The sequence below is a fragment of the Aspergillus versicolor genome (genome assembly GCF_001890125.1).
Source record: "Aspergillus versicolor CBS 583.65 unplaced genomic scaffold ASPVEscaffold_12, whole genome shotgun sequence".
Lineage (NCBI taxonomy): Eukaryota > Fungi > Ascomycota > Eurotiomycetes > Eurotiales > Aspergillaceae > Aspergillus > Aspergillus versicolor.
In genome coordinates, this window is record NW_024467535.1 from 591978 (window position 1) to 612453 (window position 20476).

At 51.5% G+C, this 20476-nt stretch overlaps 7 protein-coding genes across 7 annotated transcripts; 3 read left to right on the forward strand and 4 right to left on the reverse strand.

The window, feature by feature from the left end:
• Positions 1 to 272: 272 nt before the first annotated feature.
• ASPVEDRAFT_33359 (putative C2H2 finger domain protein) lies at positions 273 to 3417 on the reverse strand (the record flags this gene model as incomplete). Its single annotated transcript, XM_040810721.1, has 2 exons — positions 273 to 3121; positions 3195 to 3417. 2 exons carry the CDS (start codon positions 3415 to 3417, stop codon positions 273 to 275), a joined length of 3072 nt encoding a protein of 1023 aa, XP_040672879.1.
• A 4535-nt stretch (positions 3418 to 7952) lies between these two features.
• Positions 7953 to 11322, reverse strand: ASPVEDRAFT_141431 (nuclear import receptor MTR10; the record flags this gene model as incomplete). The annotated part of the gene is made up of 8 exons (XM_040807747.1): positions 7953 to 8041; positions 8097 to 8627; positions 8677 to 9102; positions 9153 to 10433; positions 10494 to 10584; positions 10680 to 10952; positions 11006 to 11098; positions 11191 to 11322. The coding sequence occupies 8 exons, from the start codon at positions 11320 to 11322 to the stop codon at positions 7953 to 7955; spliced, it is 2916 nt and encodes a 971-aa protein (XP_040672880.1).
• Positions 11323 to 11763: 441 nt separating this feature from the next.
• Positions 11764 to 12167, forward strand: ASPVEDRAFT_141329 (small nuclear ribonucleoprotein E; the record flags this gene model as incomplete). The annotated part of the gene is made up of 3 exons (XM_040807736.1): positions 11764 to 11904; positions 11957 to 12047; positions 12115 to 12167. 3 exons carry the CDS (start codon positions 11764 to 11766, stop codon positions 12165 to 12167), a joined length of 285 nt encoding a protein of 94 aa, XP_040672881.1.
• Positions 12168 to 12341: 174 nt separating this feature from the next.
• ASPVEDRAFT_88375 (5-formyltetrahydrofolate cyclo-ligase) lies at positions 12342 to 13179 on the reverse strand (the record flags this gene model as incomplete). The annotated part of the gene is made up of 3 exons (XM_040818303.1): positions 12342 to 12463; positions 12523 to 13035; positions 13089 to 13179. The coding sequence occupies 3 exons, from the start codon at positions 13177 to 13179 to the stop codon at positions 12342 to 12344; spliced, it is 726 nt and encodes a 241-aa protein (XP_040672882.1).
• Positions 13180 to 13512: 333 nt separating this feature from the next.
• On the forward strand, positions 13513 to 14385 carry ASPVEDRAFT_56599 (uncharacterized protein; the record flags this gene model as incomplete). The annotated part of the gene is made up of 4 exons (XM_040815232.1): positions 13513 to 13626; positions 13686 to 13800; positions 13860 to 14038; positions 14089 to 14385. 4 exons carry the CDS (start codon positions 13513 to 13515, stop codon positions 14383 to 14385), a joined length of 705 nt encoding a protein of 234 aa, XP_040672883.1.
• A 270-nt stretch (positions 14386 to 14655) lies between these two features.
• Positions 14656 to 15279, reverse strand: ASPVEDRAFT_56600 (uncharacterized protein; the record flags this gene model as incomplete). The annotated part of the gene is made up of 2 exons (XM_040815233.1): positions 14656 to 15061; positions 15137 to 15279. 2 exons carry the CDS (start codon positions 15277 to 15279, stop codon positions 14656 to 14658), a joined length of 549 nt encoding a protein of 182 aa, XP_040672884.1.
• Positions 15280 to 15481: 202 nt separating this feature from the next.
• ASPVEDRAFT_46502 (putative non-repetitive nucleoporin) lies at positions 15482 to 20362 on the forward strand. Its single transcript, XM_040813565.1, has 5 exons — positions 15482 to 15986; positions 16042 to 18501; positions 18549 to 18637; positions 18692 to 19321; positions 19403 to 20362. The coding sequence occupies exons 1-5, from the start codon at positions 15701 to 15703 to the stop codon at positions 20009 to 20011; spliced, it is 4074 nt and encodes a 1357-aa protein (XP_040672885.1). The 5' UTR covers positions 15482 to 15700; the 3' UTR covers positions 20012 to 20362.
• The last annotated feature ends 114 nt before the right edge of the window (positions 20363 to 20476 follow it).

A 20476-nucleotide genomic window follows, 5' to 3' on the forward strand; every position in this document is an offset into this window, starting at 1 on the left:
TAACCACACCATGTTTCAGGGCCAAGAGCACACCAGACAGCTTCAGGATTACTAAAAATAGTTAAAGGGCGTGAAATCCGTCAATTCATGCGTATAGAGGATATATATACTCGAGACTGCGGCCGTAGCGCATGCAACATATCAACAAAGAAAAGAAGAGAAGAAAATTGTCCATCCAAAAAAAAAAGTCCTCCATACTCCAGGTCCGGCCAAGCCATATGGATACAAAGTCAAGGGGTATATATAATGATTGATATCTAACATTGTGAAAGTCACTGTGACACTCCCCTCGACTTGTCAATGCAACTGCTCAGCAGGTTTGCGGCCTCCGCCAACAGCTCCCATCGGGCATTGGAAAACCCATCCCGCAGGATCATCAACAGTCCAAGACACCGGTTCCGCCCTTTCATTGATTCAAGGTCGCTCGGCTCACGACAGCCGCCTACATGGCGCAAGAATGCCTGCATATCTTGCCTCTGTTCCTCGACCGTCGATAGTTCCGGTGCGTTTGGTATCGGGCCCTCAAGGGCGTACCCGTAACACCAGACGACGAGGGCGGCAACGTAAATCACCCATGGCCGGTTGAGGAGGTAATCCTCGCGCCCACAGTAGAGCTCTCCTTCAACATCTGCGTTTCCGTGTTGGTTGTCCAAAAGGCATTCGGCGAGAAATTTCAGAGCGTAGAAGGTAGCGTCGCGGGCAGATGCCTTGGTTGCCCAGCGGTCTACCATCTTCTCTCGTGCAGCGTTGTAGTCTCTTGGAGTGATAGACCGTCCCATTAGTCTTCGAGCGCCAGCAAATATCTGACAGTCAACGACGTCAACATGCGAAGCCATATGAGCCAGACCGTGAAGTACGTCGCGCGATTCAAAGACATTGTCCTCGTCTAATGCGTACCGGGCACGATATACATTAGGGAAAGAAGTTAGGCCTGGTTGTCCGAGCGCCTCGTCGAAGTCGCGGCGCCAGTTATCAAAGGCACGTAACAGCGCAGACCTCCACTTGTCGCGGCCCCCGAGGGCATGGGCGACACCGAGCGAGCTGACCTGCAAGTCACGCTGGTTCATGTGCCAGCTCACACTAAGCAGACCAGCCATAAGAATCGTCCTTCCAAAGGCGTTTGTTCGCACGCGCTGCCCGTTGAGGGTCCTTTTAAGCCCGTCTAGGAACATCACCGGCCTGAGGCCGTTGGCCTGAAGACTCGCCTGTACTCGAGCAACCTCCGTGGCGCTGGTAGCAGACCACAACGCTTCATCGCAAGGAAGCGGTAGACGTAGTTCATGTGCGACCATCTTCGCCGAGTGTCCGAACATCGTGGCATGAGTTGAATCCAGAACGAACGCTGCAAATGCAACTCGCCGAGTGGCCTCGGTCTTAATCCAATGCGTCCAAGACTCGTCGGCTGCAAAGTCCGGTGTCATTGCCGACCCAGAAGTCGACCGCGCCTGCCGGTCATCTCTCAAACTCGCAGGGGAGTCGAACGAGTGACGGCCTATCAGGGAACTACCGCGTCGCATCAACGTCAGAGTTGTGTCGTGGTGGATGTGCGCCCGCTCATGAAGTGCTCGAGTAGAGTACATCTTCTCGTAAACCTCCAGGAGTAACAGTGACTGGAAAATCCAAAGTTTGGCGGGCGGTCGGAAATCTCCTTCCATGAAGATCTCCCAACGCAGATGCCACATAATGAAGTCAGCTAGCTCTGATGCTGTTTCGGTGACTTCTTGCCCGTGGATGGTATCCAGGGTTGCTGCGCCAATCGCCATTACAGCCAGCAGTAGCAAATTGGGCGCCTTATCGGCTACAAAGGTCGGCCGATGCAGGATTGGCAGCTGCACATGGAAGTGGTACCAGTATGAACCAATGTAGGTTTGCATTTTGGACAGGCTAAGAACGTGGTTGTCGTCGTCCATGTCCCCGTCCATCAAAGCATCCTTGCGCTTTGCAACTGCGGAGTATGCGGCCTCGTTGAACCGAGTGGACATGAGGTCTAGCAGCTCCTGGCGCTTCTCCTCGGACATGATCGCTCGTGGCGAACCAGGGTCAAGGATGCTGGTAACACTCATTGGATGGGATGGAACAACACTGTTAAAAAGGCTTCCGTAAGAGGCATCACTCATCAGAAACTGGTTCTGCATCTGCGCATCCATGTAGCCGGACACCATCCTTGTTGCCGATTGATTGGCTGCTGACGACCCAGGCGCCGGGTCGCTGAAGAGCCATGCTGTGAAATCGTCACCCATATGGAAGGGTGAACGATTGCTTTCACCACCAAATACAGGATATGCAGAAGAACTCATTGAGTCGAATTGCATATCCCCGACCGTTGAGCCTTGGGTCATCATTCCTGCCATAGAATCTAGGACTCCCAGACCGCTTGCTTGATCAAGTGGGGCAGATGTTGATGAAGCTACTGGTGCTATACTGATGTCGGAGTACCCATCAACTGGGATGTGCATACCCGACTGTGAACTGTAGGCGGAAGGGTTCATTAAAGACCCATGGAGATCAGTTGAGGCGCCATAGCCTGTACCGAGATCCTGTGGCCTGTTGGATATAGGTGCAGGCTCGTCCATGGGAACTGAGCGCGGACCTGGCCCCAATTCGTTGGTAGGTGAGCCATTCACGGCATGGCGAGTGTGGACACCGGCATGTAATGAACGCTGGAGGGGCGGGGAGTTGAAGGCCATAGAGGCGGTAGGCGAGCCCATATCTGGCAGCCCGCCTGGCTGAGAAAATGGAGAGTCCGCTGTTTCGAGAGCATGATGTTGAACAACGGGTTGGTAATTGAAGGGCCGTCCGAAGCCGGCAGCGGTTGAAGGCGAAGAGACCGCAATGCCGGTCGTACCGATATGTTGATCCGGGCCTGTAGAGCCCTGTTTAGAGTCCGGTGGTGAAAGGACAGGAGGAGACTGGGATTGAACTATTTGTGCGGTATTATGAACGGCCTGGGATTTCGAGATCCCGCTTGTATTTGTGGAAGCGGCTTGCGCAAAGTGATCGCGTTTCTGCAGTTGCGAGCCCTGAGTTGTGTGTCGTTCGCGATGCCGCACGCAGAGGTCCTGTCGCACAAAAGAACGGTAGCATTCAGGGAAATCACATCGGTATATCTGCTTTGGGGCATCTAACGCGGTGAAGGATCAGTATCCATGCTAGCGGGAGTGGGAAGAGCAGGGAGCTAGGTGTGCAAAGCATACGGTTCAATTGATGGCGGTATAGATGCTCCGCGCGTGAATAGCTCTTGCCGCATCCTTCGAACGAGCAGTCGAATTTACGATCCAGCTGCACCTTGCGAGTCCTTTTCCTCTTGCGCGGAGGGGCATTGGCCTCATGAGTGTCCGGACTCTCTGACCCCAGGTCCGTGTGCAGTCTGCGTGTGCCCTGGTCCAATGGCGCCATAGTCGTGACGGCGAAGGTCATCCTTAGCCGGATATGGTTCCAACTCCCAGTTGCGTATTATAATTGTAACTTTGTCTGTCTATGTGTTTCTATTGCTGTGTGCAGCAGCTCAGCCAATGCCCTTGAGGTAACCAGCGGAGATTCGGATTTTGTCAAGCACGCTCATCAATCAAGCTCGAATAGAACAGAGGGAACGAGAGTTTGCGACGATGGTAATGCGGTGAGCGAATGCCATGGGCTCTGGGAACTGCGTGTGTGTCGTTGACTGCGAAGCCCCGTGGGGAAACCGACGATCGGAGGATTATCGGGGTTAGGCGATAAGAATGAAAATTTCTCCGTATCGGGAGTCGTTATTGTAGGAGAGACGGCGACCGGAGGGATGGTGTCTGATGTATACGAAGAAGGAGAGAAGTAGGAGGGTGAGTCTCGTACCGGCGATGGTCCGATGTCAGGCAGTCGGTGGTGAGGGGGAGGCGGGAGTGGGAAGAAGCTAGACCAGGACCAGGTTGAACCAGAACCAGAGAGGACTCTGATGGAAAAGACAGGCGCGGTACGACCTCTAAATAAAGACAGCCGACGGTTGTATCGTGTCTCTGCGAAATGAAATCCAGGTGCAACAAGTCCAACGAGGTCAAGCAGAGCAGCCGGTGGGGCCGGGCAACCATCGCAGGGAGCTCCCAAAGCGGCTAGAATGAGGCCGAGAGGGAGAACGACAGGGAAGTCGCATCCACCTTGTCGGACTCGCCCAGTGACCCAGATCCAGGAAAGAGGAGAAACGAGAAAAAGAAATGCAACTGCAAATCCTTGCTCAGAAAAGCATGGTTGAGGCGTCGTCTCTGGGCTGATGAGTGCGAGGAAAGGAAATGGATCGTGTGGCAGCAAATTCACCGGCAGCGATTGGACTGCGACGGCGGACGGCGGCGGAGTACCAGTCCCTGGCACGAGCAAAGACCAAGATGCTCCCGTCAATGTGTCAGAAGACAAGAGACAGAAGGAAATTCGAGAAAACTGGCGTCGGAGACAGAGCAGTCCTAGCCAATCCGGATCGTGCAATGGGTGCTGGGTGAAAATGCGATGCGGCAGCGGCGGTTAACATGGTTCCTCCACCAGGAAGCCGATGGAGCCCTCGGACTGGCTCCTGCAGGCTCCTGCAGGCTCTCGCAGGCTCTCGCACTTCTCTCGGGCTAGACCCGAACTCAATCGAGCGATCCAAGTCCCTCCATGCTCCCAAGGCTTCACATCTCGAAGGCTCAACAGCCACAGTGCGGAGAAGTGATCTGCGGAACTTGCTGCCCTGGTGGACTGCTGCACTGGGGCATCGTTGTCTTCAGTCAATCAAAAGCTCGTCTTAGCGAGGATGCATGATGATGATGATGCCGGTGCACCGGTGACCGACAGGCCTTCCTGACTGTGCAGAATTCTCAAACGCCTATAGGGCTACTGGCATTTTGCGTGCGTCGATCGAGTGCAGGGGTGTTTCCCAGCACCTCATCGAGTCATGCTATCCCCAGAACCTCACCAGAGTTACGAAATCTCCCGACCTGGCCATGAGCTGATGGTTACCTGCCGGTGATGGTAACCTGATCATTCTCGTCCCACCAGCCTAAACAGCGTCTCTCTGGCGCCTCTCATAGAGCTCCACTAGGTGTGGCGCTGTCTGCGCCATTTCCAACTACGTAACAAGACATGAATATCCTCATTTTCGGCGCGAGCCCAAAGCGCAAGCGCAGCCAAGAGGGAAAAGCAAACATCAAACCTCAAACACCTTTCAAGCCACCTGACGCCTGTCGCCCGGCATTTGGCGTTCTCCGCTGGTTCCCCAGTATGGGGCCCGGCGCCGCGGAGAACAGAGATCGCTGCAGTTGATTTGCACCAGTGTGCAGGGATCCGCGGGCTAGTTGCCAGGGGCACAGTTGCACAGGAAGAACAGCTTGGAATTCGAAACCAATATCTTGACTGATAGTGTTGGCTGACCAGATCCTGGTCAGCCTCAACTACTACGGTATCACTGCCTATGGGAGGGAATCTTCCGATACTGGTTCCCAAACTATCGGAATCAGGACTATTGAAGAAATCCCGGCTGCTGGATTTTGGGTTGAGTGATCCTCTCTTGGCTTCCTGCTTCTATTTTGATATCACATCCCCATCAGCCATCAGGATCACGACGCTAACGATCGAATTAATTTCGAAGCCGTGCCAAGCGCTCGCGATCGCCCTGATCCGTATAACAGAGATTATCATGATTATCTCGAGCTTAGCCTCAGGTCCCGCAGCTGGGGCTGGCCTCGCAAAACCCCATTCAATAAGGCTAGCCTGCTGCATCGAAGGGTCGTCAAGACCCCATAGCGCCAGACTACGAAGCGGGCGGCGGCAGCCGAAACAAGCGACTCGAAAAGAGTTGCAAAACGTGCCAATGCAGGACCAAGTTGGTGCCGCATCATGCATGCAGGGCAAAATGGCTAAAACAGCCGAAACAAGAAGGGTTGGGCAACGACAAGGCAATTCTATTAGCTAACAAGGACCGGTCAGACCCAGCGCAAGGGTTGGGACGAAAAAGCAAGTATACATCCAACACAGCGGCCTCCGCCTATCAGACGCTCCAGATCGAGAGGCGATCCGATCTAGAATCTTGATCTGGCACGAGCACTGCGTTGTGGGAAGAGGGGGTCTCGGAATTACGTAGACTTTGACGCTCCCGAAGGTTAAAGAAAAGAGGAGCTTGGAGCTATTCTTGACTGCCGACATGAGTTCCAGCCGTGCTTCTCGTATAGAGTGAGTGGCTAAGACTGGCTCCTGGCAATTATTATTATGGACCCCCCGCCTTAAACGCTCGAAAATCCGCCCCAGAGCAGGATCACCACCGCGTCAACTGATTCAATCAACTAAGAATAATTCCTTGTCTTCAGACTTCATCCCAAAGCAAGCTGCGAGGAACATCAAACCCTCTCGCCCGAGATCGTCCAGTCCAAGTTAGTTCGGCTGATCAGCCTCAAGCCCCAACCCGACCCAGTCACCCAGCCCAGAATTTTGGTCCTTGCCGGTTTAACCTCGACGTTAAATAAAAAGGAAAAATAATAGAAGGTTAGAGAAAAGCTTGGAAGGCAATTAGGATCCCTCGTCTCAACAAGTGAGTGAGTCAATCAAGCCAACCAAGACCAGGGTCGCGAAGGTTGCCCTCCCCGAGTATAGTTCGTACACTCGAGTCCGAGAGCAAAGTCCCAGCCGATCTCGCCCTCCACTCCACGATACCCAATCACCGAGAATAGTGCGTGTGATCCGATCAAGGACGGTGCCTAATTTCTTGATCATGAATCAAGCTCCGATAAAGGAGGGTAGCAGTCGGGCGCCTGAGTATACTCCTCATTCTCCAGACCTACTCTAATGCATGATAATCAGTGGGGAGGCGACGAAAACTCTTCTTCCATCCTTCCTTCGTCCTTCGAGAGTGTTCTAGGGTGACACTGGCGTTCCTGTCAGATTAGCCGAGATATGTTTACTTTTTTTTTCCAGTAGTGGACTGGGCTTATGTTTTTTTTTTTTTTTTTTGCCGCCTTAGTTGATATTATTTTAATTTGCCTTTGGTTCGCTCTAGGCCCAATGCCTTTGCCCCAGGGGCAAGACCTTGACGCAGGCTACCAGCCAAGTGGTAGTTTTCGAGTACTACGTTGCGCCTACTATTGAATAAGGGCTGTTGGACAAAGAATCATACCGTCGAGGAGTGTGAGTAAGTCTGAAGCAACCGCGGGCGATCAGTGGGACTGCCATAGCAAACCAGATGCAACATCTGTCCATCTGGACATGCACTCGACGACTAGCTACGCCCTAACGACCATCCCGCCCCTCCTGTACCTGACCGACACCGCAGGCTTCCCGCGGCCAGGGCAGGTCTCGGAATTAGCAGATGATGCAGATCAGGTTACGCTAGAATTTGGAATGAGCGTGGAATGAGCGTGGAACGCCCGAGAACGCGGGGCACCAAGTTTCAAAAATGATTTGCAATGGTCATCCGCCCTCGACTAGTTGCCAGACTAAATTCCCTAAACTATAATTTCGTTTGATACACGCAGGGAACCAGCGGCCTCGGGGTGGATATGGATGTGGATGTGGCGCCTTCGTCATCTTATCTCCCCCATCTCCATCATAGTGCATAGTGGCTGCTCTGAAACAAGGTCCGCGAGCAATCACGATCACCCCGAGAGGCACGGCAAGAATACATGATTGGGTATGTGATATTCGCATAGGTTGGAAGCTGCACGAACTCATGCCATCTCACCCGCGGGCTGGGTCTCATGACGTGCGCGATTATGTATAGCGATAGATTGCTGAGGATTTGGCTTTCCCCGCCACAGGAGCTGAGAGTCTTTTGAAATTCGAGGGCGGGTGGTGACGAGATTTGAACGGTTCACCCCCCATGTATGTCGGTGTTCCCCAAGAGCTGCCCCTGACCTGTTCAGTCTCCGTTCCGCCTCCTCCATCCCCCCCTCTCTCTTCTTTCCCAAACGAAATGAAAAAAAAAATAGAAAACTGGCAAATTTATTAGGACAGAAAGAAGGAATCTACCCGCTAAACCTGAACCGTGTGGCTTCCAATCGGCCTAGGCCTTCCCTAGGTGCCACATTCCGACGTCGGTATGAGTTGGTGAAGTCTATAACATACGTTAGCCGAGGGAAAGTAAACTATACGCGGGCCCATGTTCATACCTTGAAGGAGAACGCGAATCTTGCGCGTTTCTCCTGACTGGACTTTTTCGGAAATCCCACTCAGTAGTCGTTCCGCTTCGCCCGGCTTCATCGTACCCGTGGGGAGCATCTGCAGGGTAGACTGCACCCAGCCACCGGCATCTGGAGGCATTAATTCAAACATGGACATTAGCAGACTTGACGCATCTGGGAAGCATTCCCCTGGGAACGTAAACATCATTCCGGTGAGAATACGCTGTACAAGGACTTGTCCTTGCGAAGCAATCAGCTGCTTCACGGCCTCCTGTATCTCTGGAGGGTTAGTGTAAGTCTTTCCATCCGGCGCGGTAAAACTCGACACGGCAGGCTTGTCAAAAGCAAAACTGAAGAGGTCGTGGTAGTAGTGCAGCGTGGCCATAAGAGGGTCAATCTGCTGTAGGGTAAGGGAGCTCAGCGCAGCGGAGAAGATCGGCACTGAAAGAGAGGAAGCGAGGCACTCTTTGGGATAGAACCGGACGGCATCGGAGGAGAGACGGAAGAAGTCCTCAATCACTATTCACATGTCAGAAGGATTAGAAACAAGTTAATGCGTGAAACATACCATCAGGTAGGTTTTCTGGTGGCAAGTCGTTCAGAGTGCGGAGGAAAGCTGTGGCTTGCTGCTCGTAAAACTGGAACACTGCTCGGCTTGTTGCAGGGTCAACGTATTCGGCGCCCTCAGAGAATTCTCGTACGACGGCATCAGTAGCCCACAGGAAGCATCCTTCCTTTGATACTTCGAACCCACTCGCAAGGCTCTGGGCAAGCGTTGGGAGCAGAGGGCTCATGGCAGTTCTGTAGCTGATGATCATATTTCTCCAGCAACGACATACGCGCTCCAGAATTGGGGTGGATGTCGTGAAGTTCATGACAAGAGTTGTCGTAATAGGTAAGATTTCACCACAATACTTCACTGCTGGGTTCTCCAGGTCTTGAGCAACAAATGGATTCACGACCAGAATAAATATCGTGATCAATTGCAGGTGATCTGTCGTAAGGTTAGTATATGATAACCGTATATTGTAGGGATATACTTACCGGCAACGGCTCGCTGACCCTGCTCGTCTTTGGCGTTATTGGCCAGGTTCATGATGCGGGACATGAGGGGATCGCAGAACAGCTTCATAGTCTCATATATCTTCTCCAGTGGCTGCACAGCAACGACAGCCGCAACACCTTCCGTGACTTCCTCTTGGCTGCTTGGCTTCAGCCTGTCAATGACAGACTCGTAGAATGAATGAAGCTGCGCAATGTGCCCTCCAAGGAGTTTTTGACAATCTGTTCCTAGGAACTTGAATGCCAAGGCAGAAGCCTGGACGACTTCCACAGAGCTGTGCTGAAAGCCGGAGATGACATAATTCAGCTGTGCTTCGAGGGTCTCGGGATGCTGCGCTGTCCATTCCGTGTAGCGCGCAAGTGCCATAATAGCCTGGAACCGGACCTTCTCTTGGTTTGGAATTTGAACAATTAGGGGAATGACCTGTGGTAAGACTGCATTTTCTTCCGGGTCAACCATGCGACCCATTGCCCTCAGGCTGAAAAGTGGCGCTTCAAGCTCTTGCCAGTTCGGAACGTGGTCATCCGTTGATTGCGAAGCATACTGAGAAATCCATTGCTGGATAACCTGGTAGGCTTTCGACAAGCATTCCGTAACTCCGATAACAACACAGCAATCCTTGAGGACGTCCCCCATCGCGTGCCGGAACTGTCGGAACTTCTCTTCTTGCTCTCGATCACCTCCGAAAAGATCGGTTTCTCCTTCCTCAGGGCGCGGGTACTGAAGGTGCTTGATCATGATATCCACCAATTTTGAGAAAATATCGCCATAGACCGCACGCGACTCGGCGTATCGTTCCAGTGTGACGTATTGTTTCAGCTCGTACCAGAAGATGAAGGTGATAGAAACCACATCACGCTCCCAATCCCGTGCACAACATTCCAGCACTGCTTCCACTAGCTCCCGGAACTGCGCAGGCTGACGCGCCATCAAGACCACCCATGCTTCACCAGCCTCGGCAAATAACCTTGTGATACCTCTGAACGCTTCTGTATCCTCCGCTTCGGCGGTTTCGGCGATCTTATGGCGGAGAGACATGACGCGTGGGTACAAGGCTTGGATGATTGGTAGTGAGTCATCGACTTCACGTGTGTCTCGGTATAGAGTACACATGCTGTCAACAGCAGCGTCGAATGATGCATCGTCATCCAGGGCCTTCACAATGACGTCCATCAGAGGTGAGTCGACAATTTTCGACGCCGGGATCTCGCGCATCCAGGACGTTATACAATCGAGAAGGCGGGGGTTCGTAGATGCCGCAGCTAGAAACAAATGCAGTCAGTAGCGATTATATGAAAGTGAAAACGGAAAAGGACACGGACGGGATGATTGAGAATATTGAACCAAGAGATGCATGACTTGCTCAGCATTGTCTTCCAGCAGTTCTTTCGTCCTCAACGAGAGTTCATCTTCCTAAGGCGAATGTATTAGATCCTGAACTATGGCCGCGCAAAGAGTCGTCGCTGGTCGATGTTGTAAACATGGGATGCTGAGTTTGCCGAACATACAGATAAATTGATTTTGCGACCTTCCGTCACTTCTTCCGGAAGGATTCTGAGAAACTCCAGCACGCAGTCGCCGGCGTTGCTTCCGAGGGAAGAGCCGACAGTAGCCAGAACGTCCTTCCACTGGATCATCTGGATAGCAAGACTGGCAAGACACACGCAAAGCTGTGTTTGGATAGGTCGCGGTCCCGAGCCGAAAGCCACCAGGAGATTAAGAACTGAATCTCTCAATGCAACCACGGACTCCGCGGGCAATTGGTCTAGGTCAAACATGATCTGTCAGAGTCAGTATACCAGAATGACTCCACGGGATTATTCTCCGGCTTCACCTTTCCCTTTAATGTTGTCGCTGCGAACAATTTCGCCTCCACAGGAACGTCGGTCGACTGTAACATTTCATGGGTAATAGTCCACGCCTCGACCTAGATGGTGAGCCCAATCGATCAGTATAAACGCTTCTCAAACACGCGATGGTGTGCCGTGGGGACAGGTGAGGGGCTAGGGGCGAACGAACGGATTTCTGAAATTTCTCAAGAAACTCATGAGCATGAGCCTTTTCGGTGCGCGGAACATTCCCTTGCATAGTAGCGACCGCTGCTAGGACGGGCCCAAAGGCCTGTCCTGCGGCGTCTCCTTTGCTGGCCATGGTCGAGGTGGGAAAGCTGTTTTGGTGTGAATGTGCTCCGTGGGAGTCGGAAAGAGGGGTCAACTAGGCCGGGAGGCTCAACACGAGTAGGTCTCAGTCATGAATCATTAAAAAATCATAAAAGAAAGTAAGAAACCAGAGAGCTGGGCTGTGAGGGGCCGCCGGTTGTGCGCAGACTCGGTGTCAAACGGTCGTCAATAGGAGAGGAAGTGGGATAGTGGCTGATGATCCGCTCCCAAGGAAAAGTTGGTGAGCCGCAACGAGGCCGACCTGACTTGGAGAAACCCGCGGCCTGTCAAGCTTCACATTATCTTTTCACCTCCCCATTCAGCACCACTCGCCGCCAACCACCTCTCCTACTCGGTCTATCTCTATCAACTGCGCCCTTGGCTTACTTATTTTATTTTACTTCTTTAATTTTCGCAAACTCGCGTCGTCGTTATGACTGGCAGAGGAGGTGGTGCTGCTCGCAAGACACTGCTTGCGCCCATTCACTTTATCTTCAAACTCCTCCAGCAACGCTCAACAGTCTGCATCTGGTTATATGAGCAGCTCGCATTCCGTATAGAGGGGAAGATTAGGGTATGGAAGTTCCTGTTTTCTGCTTAATTGTGATCGCTGACCGAATTGCTAGGGGTTCGACGAGTTCATGAATCTGGTAGTCGATGACGCCGTGGAGGTTAAACTGGCCACAAAAACTGATGAGGAAAAGAGAAGACCATTAGGTATGTGGCGGCTGCCCAGTATTTATCAGTTGCGACTTCCAATGCTGATGAGTTGTTTCGAATACAGGTCAAATTCTGCTCAAGGGCGACAATGTCTCCCTCATCCAAGCGGTCCAGTGATCGCGAGTCACACCTCGTCTCCTATCTAATACGTCGTTAATTCCAACAAAAAAGTTCTTCGCCGTTTCCTGTTCTACGAAGATCTTAAAGACTACTATCTACGCTGTGTCACTGGAGGATATGGATGGAATAGATATATCTGCGGACATCTGAAACTGTTTTTGGACTTTCCGATTATTGTTGGCGCACGAGACACCGGTCATCGCCAACTATCACGACATCTATCAGCCAGTCATGATTTGTAACGGGTACTTCTTCGGGTGGGGAAAGCGTTTGCTCCTTGAGAGAGAGGGCGACTGTGATCTAGTCAGGAAATTTATTGCTCTCCTACATTTCGGATGAGGTTCTCTCTTACCAAGTAAAGGCATTTTTCTCGTTTCTGCGCCTCTTTCAGCTTCCCATCTCAAATACCTTGTCAGAAAGCTGTCATAGTATCCTTTCCCATGGCCAAGTCTATTAAACCCGGTATCGAAGGCCATTCCGGGCATCACAATCAAGTCTAGCCCGGATGAGTTAGTTGTAGTATCTTTAGCTATCGTTGCGGCTAGGCCAGTTCCGCCGAAACAGTTCTTCTTTCTCAACGCCTGTGCTTCCGTGAGGGACGGAATTCCCCATTTGTCGCGCTCTAAAGAAGTGAACTCTTCCATTGAGTCCAACGCGAGCATATCCATGACTGATGTCTTCTGCTGCGTGGTCGTGGTTTCAATGCTATGGATGTAAGGCACGAAGACCTCCTTGTGACTTTTCAAGGCATCTTCCACTATTGCTGTTGTCGATAGCTCGCCTGTCGGCATTGACAGGTAGACGCCTATTCTCTGGGCCCTTTGATATTCAGGGAGAGCAAAAAGTCTGCTCGCAACCGCTCTAGCTGTACATAATTAGCGACTTCTGCCATTTGAGCCAGAGATTAATGGTGCTAACATTGGTAGCTGATAGAGTCAGCGGAGATTCCCCGGAGGACGTCCCGCATTCTTTTGCGGAGATCCTTTTTGGCTGTCTGTATTCCCGCCATAATCTCCAATGGTTAGAAAAGATGGGAGAATAAGAGGACGCGAAGTATTATATTTAGTAAAATTCGAAGAAGACGGGATTATCCAAGTGATTCCTAGGAGGCTCAAAAGTTGAAGCTCCATGGAGGTGGCTGAGAGTGACTCCCGGGCATATCACAGTGGAGGCTTGGCGTCCGCATTGCATTCATCATTGTTTTGGTTACATGGCTGGATCGACAGGGCCGCCAGCTCCCTTCGAAAGGGCAACGTGGATTGCGCCCTTGAGTGAGAGACCCTTCTCTTACTTCCACTCGCCGCGTCTTGTCTCCCAACCTGTTCAACAACTTCACACAATAATGCTTGTGGTATACCTACTTACGAGCCTTCTAGCCGGTGTTGTTAGTGCCGGCAAGGCTGCCGACCTTGTCGGGACTTGGACCACCAAATCTCGCAAAGTCGTGACAGGGCCAGTATGTTTTGATCAATTGCCAGTTCCTTACGGACGATGCTGATACCGCTTCTTTGATAGGGATTCTACGATCCACTCAATGATAAATTAATCGAGCCTGATCTTACGGGCATCTCGTTCTCATTCACCGACGAGGGCCATTTCGAAGAAGCGTTCTACCGTGCTATTTCCAACCGTGAGTATATATTTCTCCGACACGGATGGCTACATGCTGATGACAACCCCGATTTACAGCACAGGACCCATCATGCCCCAAGGGTATTATGCAGTGGCAGCATGGTACATACACTATGGAGGCTGATGGCTCCCTGCACTTGACTCCGATAGCTGTGGACGGTCGCCAGCTGCTTTCAGATCCGTGTACAGAGGAGACCGGGATATATACTAGGTACAACCAGACAGAGCTGTATAAGGTACATTTGACCCTTTTACACCGCCGAAGAGTTGTCATTAACACCTCTAGTCTTTCACTGTTGGCACCGATCCATATCATAAAAGTACACGGCTCGATCTCTACTCGTTCGATGGTTCGCCCATGCCTCCGATGTATCTTGCCTATAGGCCGCCGGAGATGCTGCCCACCGAACCGCTGAGCGATGTAACGTCTAAGATAAATAAACGCCATCTCAGTGGAGAGCCTGGTAAACGCGTCGGCTTGGAAGGCCTTGTTAGCAAGGACAGTCTTCTTGATCCGGACCGTTGGTTGTGGCTGGGCGTAGTTATGAGCGCTGTTGGCGGCCTCACACTATTCTTCTCTTAGATTCAACGGCCTTCAAAGCCTCATTGAACAACTCAATCTGGTGTACGGTGTTTGTTCTCCGGGGTCGTTAAATGTTCTGCCTGTAGGATACGTCTTTGGCAATCCTATTATGCCTTGTAATATATTCAATTATCAATGTTTTTGAAATCGGAGCGTGATGATTGCCGCGGGAGCCATTGGATCAGATCGTGATGAGAGATGTTCCGTGTGGATCGTATAATGATACAAGGTTAATATACAGTTGGAGTCCATCCCATATAATACATTTAATCAAGCTGCAGAAACAGCCTCTTTTGCGATTTTCGCAACCTCAGCTCTCTCAGCAGGCTTGCCATCCAGGGCACCCCCGGGCGCAAACAGGGTTTTGAGGACCGTACCGATCTCCAGTTTCTTGCCACCCTCCTTCAACTTTGTTACCTCGCCTAAGACAATTTGCTTGATCTCGTCGACACTCATTGTCTGCACTTGACTTCCATACTCCTCAAGGATCGCCTGAGCCTTATCCTCTTTCTCCTTGAGGTCCGGTCGCTCAGCATCGAGAAATTGCTGTGCCGAGTCCTTGGAGGCAGAGGCGCGCTTCCGGATCAACGCCAATAATTGCAGGTCTGTCTGGATGGGAGACGAGGTTTTTTGCGAGTTGTTGGTCTCGGAGATCAGTGCTCGGAGGACGTTCAGCCTGGCAGTAACAGTCGGTCAGTATAGAAATTTTAGATGGCAGACTGGGATCGTTAATGCAAGAGAATAAACATACCTATCCGTATCCTTTGACCGCATCGCAGTCTTCAAATCAGTTCTCAATGTAGCCATTAATGGCGGTAGCGATGGGCTGGCTGTCGAATTCCATCGCGCTTGGTAGAGACCAAGGCGGGTTGTTTGTCGCAAAGCTCGGAGCATCGCTGATATTTAATGAAGACAAAATAAAAGTAAAAGAGACCTGGCGCAATTAAAAGAGCCCAGAGTTGCTAGAGTGATCAGAAATGTGTACGTAGTGAGTCGTGTTTGTGAGGCAGAATCTCTGGAGGCGGCGAGCTTGGGTGCACGGGCCCGATCCATGATTTTGATTATTGCTTCTGTTTCTTTGAATGCTCCCAAGCTTGCCGTCTTCGAGCCCAGGACAACACACCACCCGAGGAACATAACACCTCATCAATTCATGTTCCTTCCCCTCGCTTCTCGATCTTCCGATCTCCTCTCCCCCGGCCCTGCTTTTTCTTTCGAAATTGCCTCACTTCCCCGGCCCTTGCGCTGAAACGAATCTCGTCCACGCCGGGGAGCGCCATCACCTCCACCGCTCGAGCGGTTTCGAAGCTGCACCATGTCCTACCCTGTTCTTCCACCAGTGACACCTCAGAAGCCTCTGCCTGGTGCTTTCTTCCAGACACCCGCGCCCGGCAATGCGCTGAATCCGCCGCAACCAACACCTCCCCAGCCGGCGACACAGCCCGCAAATGCGGCGGCGCAACCTGTGCTTCCCAGGTTCCCTCCAGCCTTGAAACCGGCACCGGCCCAGAATCTGAATACGGAGGAACGTGCGGCGCGGACAGTCAATGATACTCTCACACAGGAAGCTCGCTATCCCGACCTTGATAGCTACTTGTCTCGTAAGTGAAATTGAGAAATCACGCCTATTAGTACAAACTGACAGTTTGATCGTAGAGGGCTTTTCATCCGACTATGACATTCCCGTGTCGCCAACATGGGCGCCGTTCCAGAAAGTCAAGATGTACAACATCCCCGATCAAATATTTGACCAGTATAACCTAGCGCAGGTATCCACCACCATGGGCTTGTTGGCGGAGTTGAATCACGCGTGGGTAGCGATCGATAACGCGCTGTACCTTTGGGATTATACGCACCCCAACCCTTCACTCGTCGGATTCGAAGATCAGCCCAACAGCATTAACGCGGTCAAGCTAGCCAAACCGCGCCCGGGGGTGTTCCTCCCTAGCATTACGCATTTGCTCGTCATATCAACAACGGCGGAGGTGATACTGCTGGGCATGAAATGTGAACCGACTCCCGGAGGTGGTCGACAAGTAACTTTATACCAGACGGGGATGTCGGCATCTATTCGTGGATTGGATATCAGCATTTTGGCTTCCTCGGACGCGACTGGCCGTATATTTTTCGCCGGTACTTCCGATAACGATGTTTATGAACTCACGTACCAGCAAGAAGAAAAATGGTTCCAAGGTCGATGCTCCAAGGTGAACCACACAGGCTCTCGCATCGCTACATTTGCGCCTTCTCTAAGCTTTACGCAACGGCCATCGGAACATGTCGAGCAAATGGTAGTTGATGACTCTAGGCGGCTTTTGTATACACTGTCATCATCATCTACCATTAGAGTATTTCACTTGAAAGTAGATGGCTCTGTTTCTCTCGCAATTACGAAACCAGCCCATGATATCTACGCCAATATTGGCCACATCATCGCCTCTAACCAAGCGCTGAACTCCAAAGTCAAAATTGTGTCAATAAGCCCCATCCCGGCAGCTGAGGCGTCAAGGTATCATTTGATGGCGACTACCGCTACAGGTTACCGCATTTATTTGAGTGCCACTGGGTCCTATAGCTGGTCTCCTGCGCCGAATGGCGCAAATGCCCCAACAAGCATGCAGGCTCATTATGTCAAAACGCCGCCATTTGACAACCCAGCTCCTGTGTACCAAGGTCAATCGCGCTTCCAGCCCTCAATGGCGGCCTCTAAAGTTCCGATCCACACACTCGATCCAAACAGGTCATCAGCACGATTTCCTCCGGGCTACTTCTTCTGCTTCACTTGCCAGGACCTGACACAAAAGTCAGATACATTGTTTATATCTGCTCCGGACTCAGGGCGCGTTGCCCGCTCGCAGGAGAGTGTCATTCCCGGAAAGGCCGCGGAAACCGGTATATGGCTCTCGTTGGGAAGCAGAGCTGAAGATATCGGACTCAGCTCTCCTACTACGCCGGCTTCGGCAAGTCCGAGTGGCTTTGGCAACGAACTTGCTGTTCAATTTGAAAACCCGTCCGCTGAGGTTGCCATTTTGACAAACACCGGTATTCATGTGTTCCGGAGGAGACGACTTGTTGACATCTTCGCCGCTTTGGTGCGCAATGGGGGTAGTGGCGGCGACGAGGGTCTCGAGGGCGAAATAAAGAACTTCATTCGTACCTATGGACGCAGCGAGACACTTGCGACTGCGCTTGCGGTTGCATGTGGCCAAGGCGTAGAGGTCTCTACAGATTCACGACTCACCCAAATCAACGACCCAGATGTTCTCGAATTTGCCCGTAAAGTATTCATAGACTATGGCGGCCGACCCACGCTGAACGAAAATGCCGTCGCCGACAACTCTACACCCGCCATTGACACCGTCGTCCCATCACCTCGACACGCTGGAATCGCCTTGTACATCTCAAGACTACTCCGGTCGATATGGCGGAAGGAAGTTGCTGCAGTCGCTGGTGCCCCCGGTGGACCTCAAACGATTTCGTCCACAATCCCAACGCCCAAGTTGCTAGATATTCAAAGGGATTTGTCTGCTTTACAAGAGTTCTTCAAGACAAACAGGAGTTTTATTGAAGGACTAAGCGGTCCCGAAGCCCTTGCGCGCGTATCAACAAAGCAGGAAGAAATTGAACTTCAAGCAGAGCATCGGGCGCTTCACTCGCTCGTACAGCTGGTATCCCACACTATTGAAGGAATTTCATTCGTGTCGGTTTTGTTTGACGAGAAGGTCGAAGAAATCGTCGCCCTACTACCGGATGAATCAAAACAACGGTTCCTGAAACTGACGTTCGAGGAGCTTTTCAGCACCACCAAGGGCCATGAAGTAGCCAAAGAGCTGGTAAAAGGAATTGTCAACAGAAACATCGCGAAGGGAGCCAATGTCGAGACTGTAGCAGATGCACTACGTCGGCGATGTGGCAGCTTCTGTAGCTCTGAAGATGTTGTTATCTTCAAGGCTCAAGAACTGCTCAAGCGCGCTACCGAAGCCGGTTTCAACTCGGAGCTCGGCCGTAATCTGTTGAACGAGAGTTTGCATCTGTTCCAGCAGGTGTCAGAGAACTTACCCATGGATTATTTAGTACCCGCAGTAGAAAGCTACATCACAAATCAATTCTTCGCAGGTACGATTCCCATCCCCTAATGGGCAATTTCGCGCTAACTTTCATAGGTGCTATTCAACTCGCTTTGAATGTTGCTGGTCGATCAGACAAGGCGAACATGGCTTTGTCGTGGATGATGGATGGTCAACCACAACCGGTAAGATGCACCAGTTCAGGTATGCCGTATAATGCTAACGGAGGGATTGCTTAGGATCCTCGAAAGGACTATTACCTATTCAGAACACAATGTTACGATCTCGTATTCAAAGTCATCCTCGCTGTTGACAGCCTTGCCCTTCAAGACCCTGGCGTCGTTGATGGGCAATTAACATTGGTCGCGAAGCGCAAGAATGAGGCCTATGGAATTATTTCAGAGTCTAAAGACGAAGTATTTTTGACGAGCTTGTACGATTGGTACCTGGAGCAGGGTTGGAGTGACCGGCTGTTGAGATCAGACTCTCCTTTCGTCGTCGAGTACCTGAAACGGAAGTCGAACGATGACCTTTCACACGCCGATCTCCTGTGGCGGTACTACACTCAGTCTGAACGCTTTTATGAGGCCGCTAGAGTCCAGTTAGAGCTGGCCAATAGCTCCTTCGTTCTCCCTCTCAGCCGGAGAATTGAATATCTCGGGCAAGCACGGGCCAACGCTTCAACTTTCACACAAGATGTGGGACGACAGGCACGACAGCGATTGTTACAGGAAGTGTCCAACCTCATTGATGTGGCGAATATCCAGGATGACCTTCTACAAAGGCTGAAGGACGATGTACGCCTCGCTCCTGAGCAGAGGGCCAAGGTTCTCGAGGACGTGGACGGATCCATTCTAGAGGTCTCTTATGTATGTACCTCCCATCCATCTCCACCCCCACGCCCCCATGCCCCCATGCCCCTATCCCACGCGCATTACTAACAAGCTCAGATGTTCAACCAATACGCCGATAGCGCAAGCTACTACGACATCTGCCTGCAAATCTTCCACATTGCGGACCACCGCAACCCCGCCGACATCCGTTCCACATGGCAACACCTCCTCCAGGATCTGCACGATGAAACGGTCGCACGCGGCTCCCCGCAGCCCTATGAGGCTGTTGTTGACAAGATCCGCTCCCTAGGGTCCCGCCTCCGAATGTCTGAAACCATATTCCCCATCCCCACTCTTCTCCCCATGCTTGAACGCTATGCCCTGGAACACCAGCGCAACGTAGGTCCCCCAACATGGGTCGTCGACACTTTCTTCGACCTTGGCGTCGCCCATGAGACTATTTACTCCGTCCTTGAGTCAATGTACTACACCGACGAAGCGCCTTTCCACGGTACAAACCGCAAGATCATCGCTCGCGATCTCCTTTACACCATCGAACACTGGTTCCATGACACCGTACGACTTGGCGGCATCGTCTTTGGGAGCGACATTATTGCTGAGCGCATCGTCGAGATGCTTATCCTCATCCAACAGAGCGGCATTAGCCCTGACCAAATGGCTGTCGCCCATGAGCTGCGCGCTAGGATCCAAAACATTTTGAGTTAGGTCAGGTCAGGTTGGGGGTTTATAGAGTAGTTCAGTTAGCTTAGTTCTTACGTACTTGTCTTGGTTGAATCAAATGATGGTAATGGATCCCCCTTTCAAGCTTTATCCAGGTTATATTCGCATTTACGACTTTTTCCTCTTTCTTTTCCTTTTCAGCTCTGTGATGGTGTTGTCATCCGTCAATATCTGTTGATCCGCCACTTCACTATCTCCCATTTTCAATCCTTTTTGATCTTTTGCGATCTATACCGGGCTAGCTAGATAGGATGCGAGCAGGGGGTATGCTTCGTACGAAACAAATGAGCATGAATTTCCGAGTTTTCCTACTTACCTACTTTTGCTTCCCATGCCATTGGTCGCTGTCAAAAAGAAGGATAAATAATATAGGATTTCCAATCCCGAATGTCGCGGAGGATTTACATGTTAGAAGATAAGAAGACCACAGGGACAGGAGAAAAAGAAGTT